The 14,807-nt window shown below is 52.5% G+C and overlaps 7 protein-coding genes across 7 annotated transcripts; 4 read left to right on the top strand and 3 right to left on the bottom strand.

Moving 5' to 3' along the window:
• BDW74DRAFT_153391 (aromatic ring-hydroxylating oxygenase subunit alpha) lies at positions 1-1,987 on the top strand. The gene is made up of 5 exons (XM_073724518.1): positions 1-654; positions 699-851; positions 911-1,092; positions 1,145-1,560; positions 1,611-1,987. The coding sequence occupies exons 1-5, from the start codon at positions 568-570 to the stop codon at positions 1,742-1,744; spliced, it is 972 nt and encodes a 323-aa protein (XP_073584027.1). The 5' UTR covers positions 1-567; the 3' UTR covers positions 1,745-1,987.
• Positions 1,988-2,045: 58 nt separating this feature from the next.
• Positions 2,046-3,662, top strand: BDW74DRAFT_178297 (putative iron-sulfur cluster-binding protein; the record flags this gene model as incomplete). Its single annotated transcript, XM_073729167.1, has 6 exons — positions 2,046-2,270; positions 2,339-2,813; positions 2,899-3,214; positions 3,287-3,336; positions 3,389-3,514; positions 3,601-3,662. 6 exons carry the CDS (start codon positions 2,046-2,048, stop codon positions 3,660-3,662), a joined length of 1,254 nt encoding a protein of 417 aa, XP_073584026.1.
• Positions 3,663-4,161: 499 nt separating this feature from the next.
• On the bottom strand, positions 4,162-5,520 carry BDW74DRAFT_153386 (uncharacterized protein). The gene is made up of 2 exons (XM_073724517.1): positions 4,995-5,520; positions 4,162-4,931 (listed from the first exon to the last, which is right to left on the bottom strand). Exons 1-2 carry the CDS (start codon positions 5,221-5,223, stop codon positions 4,360-4,362), a joined length of 801 nt encoding a protein of 266 aa, XP_073584025.1. The 5' UTR covers positions 5,224-5,520; the 3' UTR covers positions 4,162-4,359.
• Positions 5,521-6,331: 811 nt separating this feature from the next.
• BDW74DRAFT_178295 (glycoside hydrolase family 16 protein) lies at positions 6,332-7,411 on the bottom strand (the record flags this gene model as incomplete). The annotated part of the gene is made up of 1 exon (XM_073729166.1): positions 6,332-7,411. One exon carries the CDS (start codon positions 7,409-7,411, stop codon positions 6,332-6,334), a length of 1,080 nt encoding a protein of 359 aa, XP_073584024.1.
• Positions 7,412-7,670: 259 nt separating this feature from the next.
• BDW74DRAFT_21163 (alpha/beta hydrolase) lies at positions 7,671-9,372 on the bottom strand. Its single transcript, XM_073732211.1, has 3 exons — positions 8,924-9,372; positions 8,629-8,856; positions 7,671-8,567 (listed from the first exon to the last, which is right to left on the bottom strand). The coding sequence occupies exons 1-3, from the start codon at positions 9,188-9,190 to the stop codon at positions 7,908-7,910; spliced, it is 1,155 nt and encodes a 384-aa protein (XP_073584023.1). The 5' UTR covers positions 9,191-9,372; the 3' UTR covers positions 7,671-7,907.
• Positions 9,373-9,842: 470 nt separating this feature from the next.
• BDW74DRAFT_178293 (uncharacterized protein) lies at positions 9,843-11,139 on the top strand (the record flags this gene model as incomplete). Its single annotated transcript, XM_073729165.1, has 4 exons — positions 9,843-10,144; positions 10,205-10,389; positions 10,442-10,562; positions 10,611-11,139. 4 exons carry the CDS (start codon positions 9,843-9,845, stop codon positions 11,137-11,139), a joined length of 1,137 nt encoding a protein of 378 aa, XP_073584022.1.
• Positions 11,140-12,190: 1,051 nt separating this feature from the next.
• BDW74DRAFT_153381 (MFS transporter) lies at positions 12,191-14,781 on the top strand. The gene is made up of 2 exons (XM_073724516.1): positions 12,191-13,967; positions 14,029-14,781. Exons 1-2 carry the CDS (start codon positions 12,540-12,542, stop codon positions 14,314-14,316), a joined length of 1,716 nt encoding a protein of 571 aa, XP_073584021.1. The 5' UTR covers positions 12,191-12,539; the 3' UTR covers positions 14,317-14,781.
• Positions 14,782-14,807: the final 26 nt, after the last annotated feature.

Raw genomic sequence — 14,807 nt, 5'->3', positions numbered from 1 at the left:
GCGAGATATTTGGATGATGAAAGAAGTACCGGAGAAGCAAAGGCGGACTTGACCATGGTCGCACCTAACTTCGCCACAGCCAGGATTCCAGATCCAGGCAGCAGCAAAACATCGCCATACTCCTAGCATCGGCCTTTGATCCCATATTCATCTTTGCGATGACACAGACGGACAGTTGTTCATCCGCAACTAATGTATCGTCTTGATACTGAGTGCGTGAACGATGGGTGTTAATGATATGGACTTTTCCACAGCACCAGGTGGCCTAGCCGTGCCAACCCTACCCTAGAGATATCGATCAGACCAGAATGAAACAAAAGAACGAGCTTCGAGGATGGGGACAATACCGCAGCTCAACATCAGCCAGGCCCTAGCTATCATGCCAGGGATTCTATACCCTCATCAGGAAACACTACGCCAGCCAATTACACATCACTCGTAAGCGATCTGCAGATGCCACCGATAGATCGGCACGAGTGTACCAGTTGACAGGCTATAAATTACGGGAAGATATCAGAACTCGCTGTGCTCTGTATATTCAGCAGTGGGCCATCAAGAGATAGCACCATGTCCGAGCTCGCGCGCACACTTCCAGCGTCCTGGTACTGTAGCCAGCCGCTCTATCAACTTGAACGGCGGGCTGTTTTCCTGAAGGTTGTTGAGACCGTCTAGCACGCGGCCATTACTGACAGCTCTAGTCCTGGTATCTACTTGGTCCCTTGACGAGGTTCCAGGCTTTTGGTGATGTCGTCGAATATGAGATAGCCCAACAGCCTATCCAGGCGGTTCGATGCACTGGAGAAGGAAAGATGCCTGTTGCTGATGAGATTGAGGTTACTTGCGCAGATACTGTAGTTGACCCTGGGAATACTGCGCTACGTTGTCTTCAAGCGTCACTGACTGCTTGTAGGGAACTATTCTGGGCCATCATGTTACCCCAACTGGCCTGGTCTTCACCACTTTGTCGAACGACGCCCCAAGCTTCCACGAGTACTTCCCAGAGCTAGAGCCTTTGCTCCAACGGGTTGACTTCACCAAGCTCCCCTACAAACGAAGCATCAAATATGAGGGTCGCTTCAACTGGAAAACCATGTAACCTCCCTCAAGCGCACACTATGAAGCCAATTCTAAACCGAGCAAATAGGGTTGATGGCTATCAAGAATGCCTGCACTGTCAATACACCCATCCGTCATTCTCCATCTACTACCCACCAACCTGGTACAAGGTGCACAACCACGTCAACTTCTCGCAGCACATCGCGGACCCCAAGAAACCAGACGACGGGCTGTTCTTGTACTTCTTCCCCAACTGCACGCTGAACGTGTATGGGGGCGGTATGTCTTCGTTTCGGGTGTGTCCAACAGCGGATCCGAACGTCACGAGAATGGAATTCGACTACTACCATATGGAGAGCGGCGAGAAGTTCGAAGAGTACTACCGCTTTGTCCGCCAAGTTGCGACGGAAGACTTCGAGCTTTGCGAAAAGGCCCAAGAGAATCTAACGAAAGGTGTCTACCGAGAGGGGATACTGAACCCGGAGAAGGAGAGCGGGGTCTCTTGTGAGTTCAGTCTCCGGGGTCATCTGATGTACGCACTGACAATGATTCAGTTTATCAGGATCGTGTGTTTGAGCTCGTGTGTCAGGAGCATGCGGCAGAGAAGGCTAGAATGGAGGCTACTGTTAACTCCAAGTTGAAAGAGGCTGATGTCTCTCCTCCAGGGAAAACCCAGGTTGTTGCGTGATTAGCAATCAACTAGAGACGAAGGAGGACAAGTTAAGAATGGAATTAGTCAAGGTAGTACTGAGATTGATAATGCAATACTTCGGAACCCACTTGTAGCGATGACAATGGTCGGTTATGCTTCTGGTCGATCCTTCAGAAGTAGACTGGAAATGCGAACCTGTTTCGGCAAGCCGAGGCTTCGTCTGTATTGATAGGCATCCTGTTAAGCGGTTAAACTGTCATCTACTTTCGAATATTAAAGGCATCTATGGAATGACTCTAAAGTATAGCAACGATACGAAGCCTGAACATCTTCAGATATGGAATCCATCTTCCCCCCTTTGGTCGCGTTGCTCTTGGCAGCGGTATACTTCTATCGCTGGGCCTCCACTCCTGCAACTCCTACTCCCACACTCCTCAAGACCACCCCCCCAGAATCACAAGCAAACCCCGAACAAACTGTGACCAAGGAGCCCGACCTCCCAACAGACTGGCTCACATCGCCAGCAATCTTCGAGCTCGAGAAACGCGCCATCTTCAGCAAGGTCTGTCCCCTCCATCTTCTCACCATCAAACCAACCCAGACAAAACGCACCACTAACACCCAAAAAAGCAATGGCTCCCCCTCGCTCTTACCCCCCTCTTCACCAAACCCGGCACATACATAACATCCACACCAGCCGGAATCCCGCTCTTCCTAATCAAATCGAAGGACGGACAAATCCGCGCTTTCCACAATGTCTGTCGGCACAGGGCGTACCCCGTTACGAGACCCGGTCGCGAGAGCGGATGCTCGACTGTGCTATCCTGTCGGTATCATGGCTGGAGCTATGATTCGTATGGGAAACTCATCAAGGCGCCGAAGTTTGATGGCGTTCAGGGGTTTGAGAAGAGTGCGAATGGGCTTTTTGGGGTTAGGGTGAATGTGAGTGGTGGGGTTGTTTGGGCTAATCTTAGTACGGGTGTGGAGGGGGGAGAGCCAGATATGAAAAAGGATGAAACGGCGAATGGGCTTGGGGTCGATGTTGGGGGGTCTGCTTGGGTTGGTGGAGGGAGGCTGGAGGGGGTGTTCAATTGGAAGATGGCTCGTGAGTATACTTCCTGTCACCACTAGAGGCCGAGAAACTGATCGAGAAGTACAAACAACTTCCCTCACTGATGCCCTGGGGTTAGGGGAAACAAGGACATTGCCCTCTCGCCAATGCTCGTTCATCCAAACCGTCCTAGGATCCTTCCTCTGGCAGCGAGAATCAAAGCCACGATCAGCATTTCTCTTCCCAAACATGTTCCTGTTCACCATGCCCAGCAGTCAGGATTGGATCTCGTTGAACATCCTTCCACTATCTGAGAGAACGACTTCAGTCCGATACGATCTGTGTAGCTCCAGCCCGGAAAAGGCGAACGAGGAAGGATCGCGTGCTCTTTTATCGAGTTTAGAGGAAAGGATCAAGACGTTGATTTCGGAACTCGAGACTAAGTGCCAGTCAGGGTATGTTTGTCTAATTCGCAACAGATGTTGATATGCCGGAGATTCAGTTAGGGCTAACCCATCGGCATCCAGAAACTCGAACTTCACCTCTAGGCTCTCAGAGCTTGATATTGAGTCTTCAAGTAAGCTCACCTCGCTCCCATTATCCACGATGACAGTGTTAAGAGTATCTAGACAAACAAGCGCGCATCCTTGACTATCTGAAAGAACACTTCAGACTAGAGAAGATCCACGGAGAGGAAATATACCCCGCAAAGCGAGAACCACGGATACACAAGAGATATGAACAGGCTGAGCAGCGTTCGTGCTACCTTCCACTTTGTTCTATCCTCTCTTTTACTTCTTACATGGAGTGTCGAGCTTGAGCTAACTCGTCCTTTAAACAGTTTGCAAGGAGTTAGAATGCATAGGCGGTGGTTCAGATGGCTTGAATAGTCTTGCGTGGTGAAGAGACTCGGGATAGGGGAGTGTGCATTGGAAGGGGATGCATAATCACTCCGAACACCTGCACAAATGTCCCTGCGTAACGTAATACAAGTATCTCTCATATTCAGTCCATGTCAATATCTCCGTTGCTCCGGAGGGCGTCTTCGCTGTGCTTGTTGCACTACGTTCAAAGATTAGCCCTAACTCAGCCAAGCCGAACGAAGCCCAGTCTAGGTAAGCGTGTTCAAGTATGTAAATAATTACTTCCCTAGTTGTGAGTTGAAACATATATACTCCACGCGCGGGGTCAATGCATCGAGTCATCCTCGTACACAACTGTACGTCCATTGTAAGACCATACCTACTACATACCTCGGTACTCGAGGCCCTAGTAGACTTCATCCGAATGAATATGTCGGAATTTGTGGGGATTGAACGTACCGTTGCACAGAGAGGCACGACTCTAGGACCATAGGTAGATCAACGCTCAGGTCAAGGTTGCTCAGGCCGGATCATGAAGAGACAGTAACAAATCGGGGGTATAGTATTACTAGATCTATTCTAACTTTACAACGCTCAGGTATAATGCTCGAATATCAAGAATGCATGTCCTTCCGTCCCTTGCCATGCTCGTTTTTCGCAATCGAACAGCGTATACACAGAGACAAAAGGTATCATTACGTGGTACAAATCAACACTTAAACAAGTCCAACAGCCCTCTATTGCAACTCATGAGGCTGCTGCTGCACCGGCTCATGTGCCATCTCATAAGCCTGGTGCTCCGTATACGGCGGCGCCTGCCCCGGCGATACAGGGCCAACCTTATGCTCGTAGGGAGTCTGCCCACCAATATGCGGCTGCTGCTGAGCCGCAAAATATGACCCGTCTGGCTCAATTTGCCCCTGGGCTGGCGGAGGCTGGTAATATCCTCCCTTGTCTGAGGCGTCGACAGGACCCTTGTTCGCGCGTCTCCGGCGGAGGAAGAGCGGGATGAGGATAGCGGCTATGAGGAGGGGGATGCCGACGCCGAGACCGACGCCTAAGCCCAGGCCAAGGTGGCTTGAGTGAGAGGAGGACGAGGAGTCGCCGGCCGGTGTTGTAGTTGCGTCGGATGTTGTTGTGTTGGTTGATGTGGTTGTTGCTGCGGTGGTAGTTGAAGTGCCTGTGATTGTGGCGACGATCTCGACGGGACCGAGGGAGAAGACTTGTGTGCTGTTCTTGCAGTCGCAGCCTTCAAAGCCGTAGCAGCAGAAGTTCCCTGAGCCGCAAGCTGAGACTCCAACTCCTCCGCCTGTAGCCGTATTGCATTAGCACTAGTCCACCGTCACTGCCAGAATCAGAGGGTCAAACTCACCAGCAACACACTCATTGGTACAAGTATCAACACCTCCGTCGGTCCAATCCTGTACACTGCAGCCCTTGATACTGTAAGGTGTCAAGCCTTCGCCGGTGCCATTGTTGACGCACAGGCCGTTGGATGCGCAGTACTGGCCCAATTCGCAGCATTGTGCGGGCTCACCGTCTGCCGAGCAGGGAAACTGGGATGTGTCTTGGTTGCCGTTTGTGTCGTAGCAGATGGCCATTTTGTCGTCCTTTTATTATTTTCAATCGCTGGTGAGACTTTCGTACAGTCAATGTCTCGTCGGAGGTTGCGCCGTGGGGAGAGTATATCTTGGAAATATGCGAAGGAAGTAGTAGAAAGACAGGCTATAGGGGCCGGGACCTGGAGTATAAATACGATGGAACTGAAGATATTGGGGGCCGGAACGGTCCCGGACATATCAAAGTCCTCTCTAGCATTGCCTTTCAAGGGTAGCTTGGAATCAGCTGTATGTATAGAACTACAGGAAGGCGCAGGGGTGGAGACAGTGGACGACTCAGCCCGCTACCCTCCGTAGTTCAGGCTTGACTCGCTGAGGTCCCTCCATCTGATATTGTTCTGAATCTGGTGCCCGTATGGAGTGGGAACAGTGCAACGCTGAATTTGCTCTTGCTGACTGAATGAGGGATTCGTCCTGCCGCATTCATCATCTCATGGCAACCAGAGCGTGCCTTAACATCGAGAGATTGTTGTTGATGTCTCAAGTGGAGCTCTCAGTTGGGGGCCGAACTCCGCCTGAAGGATCTGCTCCTGGTTTTCCTGTTCATGTCGCAAATCTGGCGAGCACAACAGTCTGATTGGACAAATCGTCAAGATCTCGTAAAAGCTAAGCCTCCTCGCGTGGTTGGCGATGCAGGGGTTTGGGTCGAAACTTCACGCCAGCCAAGCAAAGGGCCTTCCTCGTTGGGCAGGGTTATAAACTGTCCTGCACAGAAGAGACCAACTGGAATCCTGCCATGGATCCTGCAGTTCCAAGAGCATCTTGTGGCGTTTGATTAGCGTACTCGATACTTCGCGGATCGCAATCAGAATCTCAGGGTCCCGCTGCGGCTGAGCTCCAAAATGTTGTTTCCACTCGCAGGGCTTGGACCAAAATAACAACACTTGACTGAGAGACAAATCTGACGATGCATGGATCTGGATAAGGTCGCTATGCTTGAGAGAACGGAGATGGTCAAGATTGTAAAATCGTGAACTTTCTGGATGGCAAATCAGGTGATGTGAATAGAAAGGGAAGGCACACCCCAATATTATTATTATAGCCTCATCTCAGATCAAACCAACAAGGATCCCCCTTCTAGATCGATGACTCAATAAAACCCCCCCTCCGCATTCCAGACCCGCACATAATCAACCTCCAAGCCCACCCCCTCCCCATCAACCGTATTCCCATCCGGATACCCCGGCCAATTCCCCCCAACCGCGACATTCAGCAACAAAAAGTGCCCCCGATGCGCAATCGTCTCCCAAACACTCTCAATCCCAACATCAGCCCCAGAAACCCGATGCGTCTGCGCTCCATCCAGGAACCAAGTCAGCGTCTCGCCCTGCCACCCTGCCCCAGAAGAGCGATCAACCTCGAACCCAACAACATGCCACTCACACCCACTCCAGCTCACACCCCCATTCGTCAACCCGGTATACTCATTGCACGGACCGCCGGTGTTCGAGTCAAGACCGCAATGCAGCGTGTTATACGTCCTCGGCTCGCCGTTAATCACTTCCACGAAATCCCACTCTGACGCCATGGGCCAGTACGTCGGGTTCTCCCTGAAGGATTCACCGAGTGCCCAGAACGCCGGCCAGATACCCTTTTGCTGGGACGTCGGTGCGCACCCCGTGCGGAGGCGCGACTCAATGTACAGCTTTCCGCCGGCTGCGGCGGCGAAGGATGTCGAGGCTGTTTCGATACGCGCGCTTGTCCATTGCCCCCCGTTTTCCGCAGAGAGGCGCGGGATGATTTGCAATGTATTCTGCTCTGTGATGCGGATGTTCTGCGGCGAGGTCGTGTACGATTGGAGCTCGTTGTTTCCCCATGCCGGGGCGCCGGCTGGGTAGGAGGTTCCGAGGTCGAAGAGCCAGTTTGCGGAGGAGGGGAGGTGGCTTATTTCGGAGTAGGAGGGCGAGGATGAGGAGGTGAATTCGTCGTGCCAGGTTAGGGTGTACCCGATGATGGGCGGGATGATTCCGGAGGCTGAGTCCGAGCCGGAGCTTGAACCTGGACCAGACCCATGTCCAGAATCAGAACCTGAGACAGGAGCAGAACCGTGATCGGGCAGCAGGCCGTCGATCAAGTCTGAGAGATCTGGTAGGCCTTCGCCACTATAGCTGGCCAGCGGGACCGCATTTGCGCTCAAGAGGAAAGATAGGATCGTGAGTAATTGCTTCATTGCAGGGTTTGTCGTATGCAAGAAGTAAAAGTAAGAGAGTCGATTCCGTGGATGTCCCAATCTACTATCCCCAGCGCGGAGCAATGAAGATTTTTAAGCCCTCAAAAGGGGGCACGGATCCCAGATCCAACGCCCTGACCATAAAGCATAATAATGGCCTAATCATGTTTGCTTTTGTAGGACTGCGTACCTGCAGTGGTTCTTTGTCCTGACAGCCGACCAGGATCTGTTCACGTGTGCCGATCTGATCTAGACACGGTGATCATCGGTGCAGACGCCAGGGCTGATTGGTGTGACTGGACTTTGAGCCTCGCTTATATGCCGCCACAGTAGGCGCTATCACCTGGGCGGCCGGGCTAAACCTTCTATTCTAATGTACAGGCTCTATCCCTAGAATACACCGTATTTCCTCCGTGCGCTTAGCCAAGGTGACAGCTCATGTTGAAGTTGACAACGCACGGAGTACCTATACCCAAGTCGACAGGTGACAACTCGCTCACGAGCTGCCCGTGACGTTTCCAATCCACTCGTGCAGTACACTAGCAATCGCATCCGAGTTCTTCTCCAGGAATTGCAGGTGTGCGTTCCCGTGGATCCCGCGCTTGCCCAGCTCCAGGTGCTGCACGTTCTTGACACCCGCCTGGTGCAGGAACTTGATGAAGCAGTAGTCGTACGTGGCATGGTACGACGCCTCGCCCGTGTCAATGAGGATCGGGACGGTCGCGAGATTCGGGAGCTGACGCGCTGGCTCGGCCTGGATGATGCATTCAAGCAAATCGCCCGATGTGCTGTTGGGCGCCGGGATCGTCTGCATGCTCAGCGGGGCGGTTTTGTTCGTGGGAGCGGGGTCGTAAGTAAGTGGGATGGAGGTAAGTCCGTACGGCCGGCTGAAGGAGTTCGAGAAGATGACTTCGTTGAAAGGAGGGCCCTTAGGCTCGATCTGGATCAGACCCTTGATGAGCTCGGGGCGGCTGTCGGCCCACGACCATCCATAGAGTCCGCCCTGCGAGTGCGTGATCAGCACCACAGGGCCGATCTGGTCGAGGAGCGCCTCGCCCGCAGCTTTCATGGTGACTTCCTGCGCCTCGCTGTCCGAGATGGACTGCACATTGCTGGCGTAGTAGGCGTCGAAGACGGGATCGCCACGCTCGCCGGTCTAGAGCTCGTTAGCAACTTTCTTTCCAGCGCGAATCGCAGAGCTGGGGCGGGTCACGTACGCCAGGCCATTGGCTATGAAGCTTGGCCTGCGGCCAGAGCGGGTAGTCCTGAACATTGGTAAAGCGTTGCGAGATAAACTCGGCTGAGAACACGCTCTCGCCGTATCCGTCTGCTGGGAGGACGGGAGAGCGCGCGGTCATGGTCCTATCGGCTATGTATACCTCGTAGCCGTGCGAGAGGAACCATGAGGCCCAACCGCGGCCGCCGTCGGGCTTGTTGAGGAAGTTCTAGTTCATTCATTAGCACCACCTCATCATTCAGACATCCTAAAAGTCTGGTATAGGATAGACGTACCGTGCCAGTCTGAGCACCTCCATGCAGAATAACGATCGGATAGGCCTGGGTGGTTCCGTTCGCCGGCGAAAGCTTCTCGACATACATCTGGTTGTGCATCATCCAGCCATCGGTGGTGTTGACATACTCTCCGCCGACATAAAAGTATGAGCGGCGGTGAAGCGCTTCAAGGCTGCCAACTGCACCTGAAGCTGAAGCAGCAGTGCCTTGGACGAGGGAGCCAAGCACCTGCAGGAGGCCAGCGGCGGCCAAGTAGAGCCGAAACATATCGGTGATTTGCGAACTGGTCCGTGGCTGAAGTTGAGACGATGACAGAGGAAAAAGCAAAAGTACCAGCCGATAAATAACCCTGTCAATCTCGGGCAGCCCGGACAGCTCGGAGCACTACCTGCGTCCTGGGTGAGTTCGTTGTTTTATATCTCGCTAATTGCTCCACCGCGCATTTAGCACTGCCAATCCCTGCCTCTTCGATCGGCCCCTTCTCCATCGTGGCATCCATCACCTCGGAATTATGCGCAACATGTGCTTGTTATTTCTTGCGTTCTGCAGCATTGGGACGGGATCTTGAGTAGTCCTGGAGAACGCTGGGTCTGCTTGTTGAAGGTAGTGCTTTGCTTGCTACAACAACGCCAAAATGTCGAGCCTCGGCATCGTCTCGCTCGCTTCGAAACAGCAGGATGAGCATCTCCACTGCACCTGTCTCGGAAGGAAAAAACCAAGTTAGCGAAGTTCAGCCGGCCTGCCGATCGCTATTCATGCGAGGTTCTAGAAGAATAAGAACCGGACGATAAAAAACAGCCCACCATGACCCATTGTCTGCTCAGCCTTACAGTCCCAGTCGAGGGTGCAGCCTTTCGACTTCAGAACCGAGAAAGAGACCGAGTTAGAGCAGAATACGGTACTATGCAACGCTGACGGCATGAAAGAAGACCTCAGCACCACCCTCGCCCTCGTCGGCGTCTTCGGCGGCCTCTCAATCATCCTCATGATTCTCCGCCTCTTCATGCGCAAGTATCGCAACCAGGCCTTTATCCTCAGCGACTATTTGACCATGGTCTGCATCTTGTTCGTGTTGACTCGGTCCGGGCTCACGACCGTTGTGCTGCTGTGGGGGAACAATAATATGAAAAGGCCGGCTTTGGATCTGACAGATGTGGAAATCTATCAAAGAACAGTTGGGAGCAAGATGACGCTCGCGAATCGGGCGGTTTACAACACTTAGTATGCCCCAATTTTTATTCTGCTAAGGATACGGTTTTGGATGGTACTGACGGTGTATAGTCTCTGGATCCAGAAATCAAACGTCCTCCTGCTGTGCGAGCGCGTACTTACCGGTCTCCCGGAACCCGAGATGATTGTCAAGGTCTATTGGTTTGTCCTTTTAGGGAGTCTGGCGGCTGTCATGGGGACGACTTTTGGCGAGTGTCGACCTGCGCATTTGTATTGGCAGGTTGTACCTGATCCTGGTGCGTTGACCAACGTTTCCAGCAATACGTTTAGCCCTAACAAGTAGATTAGGAAACTGTGTCAAAGCAAACACCCAGCTAGTCACCCTTGTCGCCCTGAACATTACCACCGACGCAATGCTCATCCTTCTCCCAATGCCCTGGCTGCTGAAAGTTCGGAAATCATGGCTAAAGTACTTACCCTATCCACTCAGGCACAAGGTCAGTACTAACAATCACAGACGCCTCCAGTACGTCCTACTCTTCTCCGTCGGCCTGCTCTTGATCGCCATTGCAATCGTCCGCCTTCCAACCTACTCCTTCAGCACTGCGCAGGTAAACCGCAACACGTGGGGCTCGGTCGAGGAGTTCTTCGCTGCATTTGCGGCGAATGTGCCAACGCTGTTTACGTTACGAAAGGATCCGAATAAGCACAAGCATGAGGAGGAATCGAGCCATTCCGGACCATCGGCGAGAGCGAGACCGCGATTCACACCAAATCAGTTCCAGGATTCGGATCTGTTTACGACCAACGTGGCGCTTGACACCGTTGAGGGGACAGTGGCCGGAACGAAGAGGGGCCGGTCGATTGAGCGCTCAAGGGGACGTTCACTTGGCGAAGGAGCTCGGGTTGCACCTAGCCAGGAGAACTTGATTCGCCCTGCATCATTTCATGCTCCTTCCTCTCATACTGGCGACCTTGACGATGACCATGATGATTCTGATTATGATGAGGGACATAGAGGGAGGCGAAGAGGAAGGACAAGCTGACATGAACTTGCTTGAAACTTGGATGCACCAAGCTAATCATCGATCCTCGCATGCCCGTATCGACTCAATCACTGCGTCAGCAGAGTCCGATTATATCAGGATCATGAAGTGCAGAAGACCAGCTGAAAGGGTGATCGGCGCCCCTTGAAGCCGGCTTCAAAAAGCCCTAGAGGGGTCACTCATACGTCACATCCGCAAACTCCAGCCCAGTCCGGCAAGGGCTATTCTGCATGAGCAAGATCACCCAATGTTGGAGCTTGAGTTCTCTTTATCCTACCCACAATGTGCTACCTTGCGACTCGATCCGGTGACAGATGAGAGGTTCGCATACCCAAGTTGACCGACGGCCTATCGATGTTGACGGTTCCCTCTGAATCTACTGCAGCGTTCCTAGATATCGAACTTCATAACGATCAGACTATCAAGCCTCCTGCAGGCTGCGCTTTTGAAAGGCCATGGAGAGTCAGGTAGAACAAGATATATTGAGAGGATTTATCAACAATTAGGGAAGGCGCCACAAATGAGGAAAGAGCCTTGCGACCTCTTGGTTCCGGAAGTAGACGGCCAAACTCGGTCTTAAGTCCAGCGTCACAGTATAGAACAGACTAGACTCAGGGGCCAGGTACGGTTGATTCCTGATCTGAATATATGCCCCGCATACCCGCAAGCAAGTGCAGGTCATCCTTTGATCCATGCGAGTGATATTGCGGGGGTTCTTGCAGGCGGTTGGATGTTGATAGGGCGAAAGCAAACTCTAAGTCGGTGTTATTCCGGAGATAGGTAATAATGGCATGCTCCTGCTTCCAAGGTTCTCTTCCGAGACCGTTATTTGTTTGCTTGTTCTTTTTCATTGTTCATTCTCCATTGTCTCCCCGTATTCTCCTGACTCGGATAACCGAAACACATGACATCATCCGGGGTTAGTTATGCGTGCAAAGATCCAGGGCTGCCAGACGCATTGATCCATACATCAGCAATAACTAACGCGAATATACACATTAGAACTGAGTAGTCGTCTTAGATGACACCATCTAAGTCTCGACTCGAACGTCTCATGCCTATTTTTACCCCGACCTGGAGATTCACGTGATGACCCCAAATCGCTTACATCATCGCCAGCCTCAATTTTGGCGGGCTCCGGATCCAGCTCGCGTGCCTGACACGGTCTCTTCCCAGTTCTACCGGCCATGGTCGCTTCAGAATAACCCATTCATTGAATCGAACTAACAATGAGGAGTGAAGACGATATTTCTACGACCAACCTATAAGACAGACCCTCGTTCAATTCTGTCAGGCACGGTCAACCCCGCGAACCACGGACTTGCGCTTGAGCCTACAAATCGTCCCATCTTCGGCAACCGTCATCACGGGAAATACGTACTCGAGTCCTCAATCTCGAAATGAAGACGCCAGACCGGGAGCCGATCCCGAGGCGCCGCTCATCAACGCTGCACTACCACACCTTCGATACGCCACCACCAAAGTCTCGCGGCAGACCAAATTCCGGCCAGTCCGCGTCGTCCGGCGAGGACTCGCGGCACCATCACCATGACTCTCCCGATGAATCGTCGTCGCAGTCGCCCCTCCCCAAGAAGCAGATGATGGTGCTGGCATTGATCGCGCTATGCGAGCAGACGGCTTTCAACTCGATCAGCCCTTATCTTCCCGACATGGCGTCGTCATTTCCTGAAGTGAAACCGGGCATGGTTGGAGTATACGTGGGGTTGATTGGGACGGCGTTTGCGGTAGCGCAGTTGGTGACAAACTACTTCTGGGGCTGGCTGTCGGACCGAGTAGGCCGGAAGCCGGTTATTCTGCTAGGCACGATCCTGACTGCAGTGTGCTTTGTCGCGTTCGGGTTCTGCAGTACATTGTGGCAGGCTGTTGCTGTGCAGGCGTTGATGGGCATCGTCAACGGAAACCAGGGCTTGGTGTCTACTTGCCTTGGGGAAATCACCGACAAGAGCAATCAGTCGAAGGCGTTTACCTACCTACCGGTTCTCTACGGTGTTGGCGGCATTACAGGCCCTCTACTTGGTGGCTTGCTTGTTTTCCGGGAGAATCCGTTCCAGAAAGGAGAGCCAAACCCTTACCCGTACCTTTGGCCGAATCTGCTGTCCGCTGCGGTTCTCATGTTGGACTTTTTCGTCGCGCTGGTATTCCTAGAGGAAAGTCTGGAAGACGCAGATACGTTACCCAAGTTTGGCAAGAAGATTCGCGACATGTTTGCGTGGCTCTGGCAGATGACCAGCTTGGCGAAGCGCCCTAGAAGCGTACGGCCAGGGGACCATCTTCCGTACCGGTTGATCCGCGAACATACAGGCGAGGAACAGGACCATGATAGCGACCTGGACTCGGCATCGGAAGTATCCGAAGACCACCACAGCCACGAAGGGCTTACACGAAGCGAGCTACTCAACCGAGACACGATCCTCCTCCTGTTGACATATCTCATATTCGCCCTGTGCAACATTGCCTTCAACGCGCTGTTCCCGATCTTCTCCCAAGCGGCGCCGCCAATCGGACGTGGTCTTACGCCATCTGAGATCGGCCTCGCCCAGGGCTTTTCGGGTGTTGTAACCATCATCTTCCAAATCTGCATCTTTGGTCAGCTACGAAACAAGATGGGTAATCGGTGGTCTTACCGAGCCGGCCTCTTCGGTTTCGTTGTCGCGTTCATCCTCATGCCATTTATTGGTTACAAGGGCGACGACGCCGGAAAGAAGGGCGTAACCGGAAAGACAGCTTTCCTGGCCGTCGAGCTCTGTTTCGTGCTCCTAGTCAAGACTGTCGCCGCTGTCGGCGGGTTGACGAGCGCACTCCTTCTGGTAAGCTTCCGTCACTCCTGAACCCCATTACAAAGAGTAAACCTAACATTAATTCTTGCAGATCACGAACTCCGCCCCCGACCACGCCGTTCTTGGCGCTCTCAACGGTCTCGCTCAGACTCTTTCGGCCGCGGGCCGCGCAGTTGGTCCCTTCCTTTCCGGCAGCTTGTTCTCGCTCGCCGCCCGTGTACAACCAAAGGGCGAAGCTATCCCCTTCGGCGTCTTCGCCGCCGTCTCTCTCGTGGGCTTCTTTCTTAGCTTCGGTATTAAAGGTCGCGAGCTAGAAGCGGAGGGGTGGGATAGCAACGATGACGACGAGAGCGCAAAGTCAGATGACGAGGACAGGTGACCTACTTGCGGTATAGATATGTCAGCCATGACCCCAAATTTGGCATGGTCTGGCTGAAATCGGCGCTTGATAAAATTTACCTTCAAGCGTCTTACGATGTGATGTCAATCTGCATTTCTTACTGTATCATATATATTAGCTGGAGCGGCGAGGTATAGACTGCGTTCTTTCATGCGCACTTGCTTACTTGCTTGCTTGGTCATCGGCGATTCGAGCGTTGAATGCCATTCTTGTATTTAGATTAAACTGCGGTATATATGCTCCTTCCTTTTTCGTGATACACGTAATTCCGGACTGTTGTATTCTAACTACAAGAGCTTTATCCTCCTTTCATGAGCGTTGTAGACAGAACCACGCTGTGCCAATGCAGGGTTAATTGGTAGACACTATCTGCAACTGGTATATCTCGTATACAGAATGTATATTGTGCTCTTATCCCAGATTATCATTATCAATTAACTATCTATCTATCTACCAAAATATACTCATAT

The sequence above is a fragment of the Aspergillus multicolor genome (genome assembly GCF_047715735.1).
Source record: "Aspergillus multicolor strain CBS 133.54 unplaced genomic scaffold BDW74scaffold_12, whole genome shotgun sequence".
NCBI lineage: Eukaryota > Fungi > Ascomycota > Eurotiomycetes > Eurotiales > Aspergillaceae > Aspergillus > Aspergillus multicolor.
Note: the sequence above shows the minus strand (reverse complement) of the source record. Positions and strands in the feature narration are given on the sequence as shown.

Bases quoted from the DNA above. Each gene is read 5' to 3' on its own strand.
- BDW74DRAFT_153391 (XM_073724518.1), top strand. From the start codon at position 568: ATGTCCGAGCTCGCGCGCACACTTCCAGCGTCCTGGTACTGTAGCCAG. The intron at 655-698 runs GTTGTTGAGACC...TGACAGCTCTAG, and splicing joins GGCGGGCTGTTTTCCTGAAG to TCCTGGTATCTACTTGGTCC. The intron at 1,561-1,610 runs GTGAGTTCAGTC...ACAATGATTCAG, and splicing joins GAAGGAGAGCGGGGTCTCTT to TTTATCAGGATCGTGTGTTT.
- BDW74DRAFT_21163 (XM_073732211.1), bottom strand. From the start codon at position 9,190: ATGTTTCGGCTCTACTTGGCCGCCGCTGGCCTCCTGCAGGTGCTTGGC. The intron at 8,857-8,923 runs GTACGTCTATCC...TGAATGAACTAG, and splicing joins GAGGTGCTCAGACTGGCACG to AACTTCCTCAACAAGCCCGA. The intron at 8,568-8,628 runs GTACGTGACCCG...AACGAGCTCTAG, and splicing joins TTCATAGCCAATGGCCTGGC to ACCGGCGAGCGTGGCGATCC.
- BDW74DRAFT_153386 (XM_073724517.1), bottom strand. From the start codon at position 5,223: ATGGCCATCTGCTACGACACAAACGGCAACCAAGACACATCCCAGTTT. The intron at 4,932-4,994 runs GTGAGTTTGACC...ATACGGCTACAG, and splicing joins TACCAATGAGTGTGTTGCTG to GCGGAGGAGTTGGAGTCTCA.
- BDW74DRAFT_153381 (XM_073724516.1), top strand. From the start codon at position 12,540: ATGAAGACGCCAGACCGGGAGCCGATCCCGAGGCGCCGCTCATCAACG. The intron at 13,968-14,028 runs GTAAGCTTCCGT...TAATTCTTGCAG, and splicing joins TGACGAGCGCACTCCTTCTG to ATCACGAACTCCGCCCCCGA.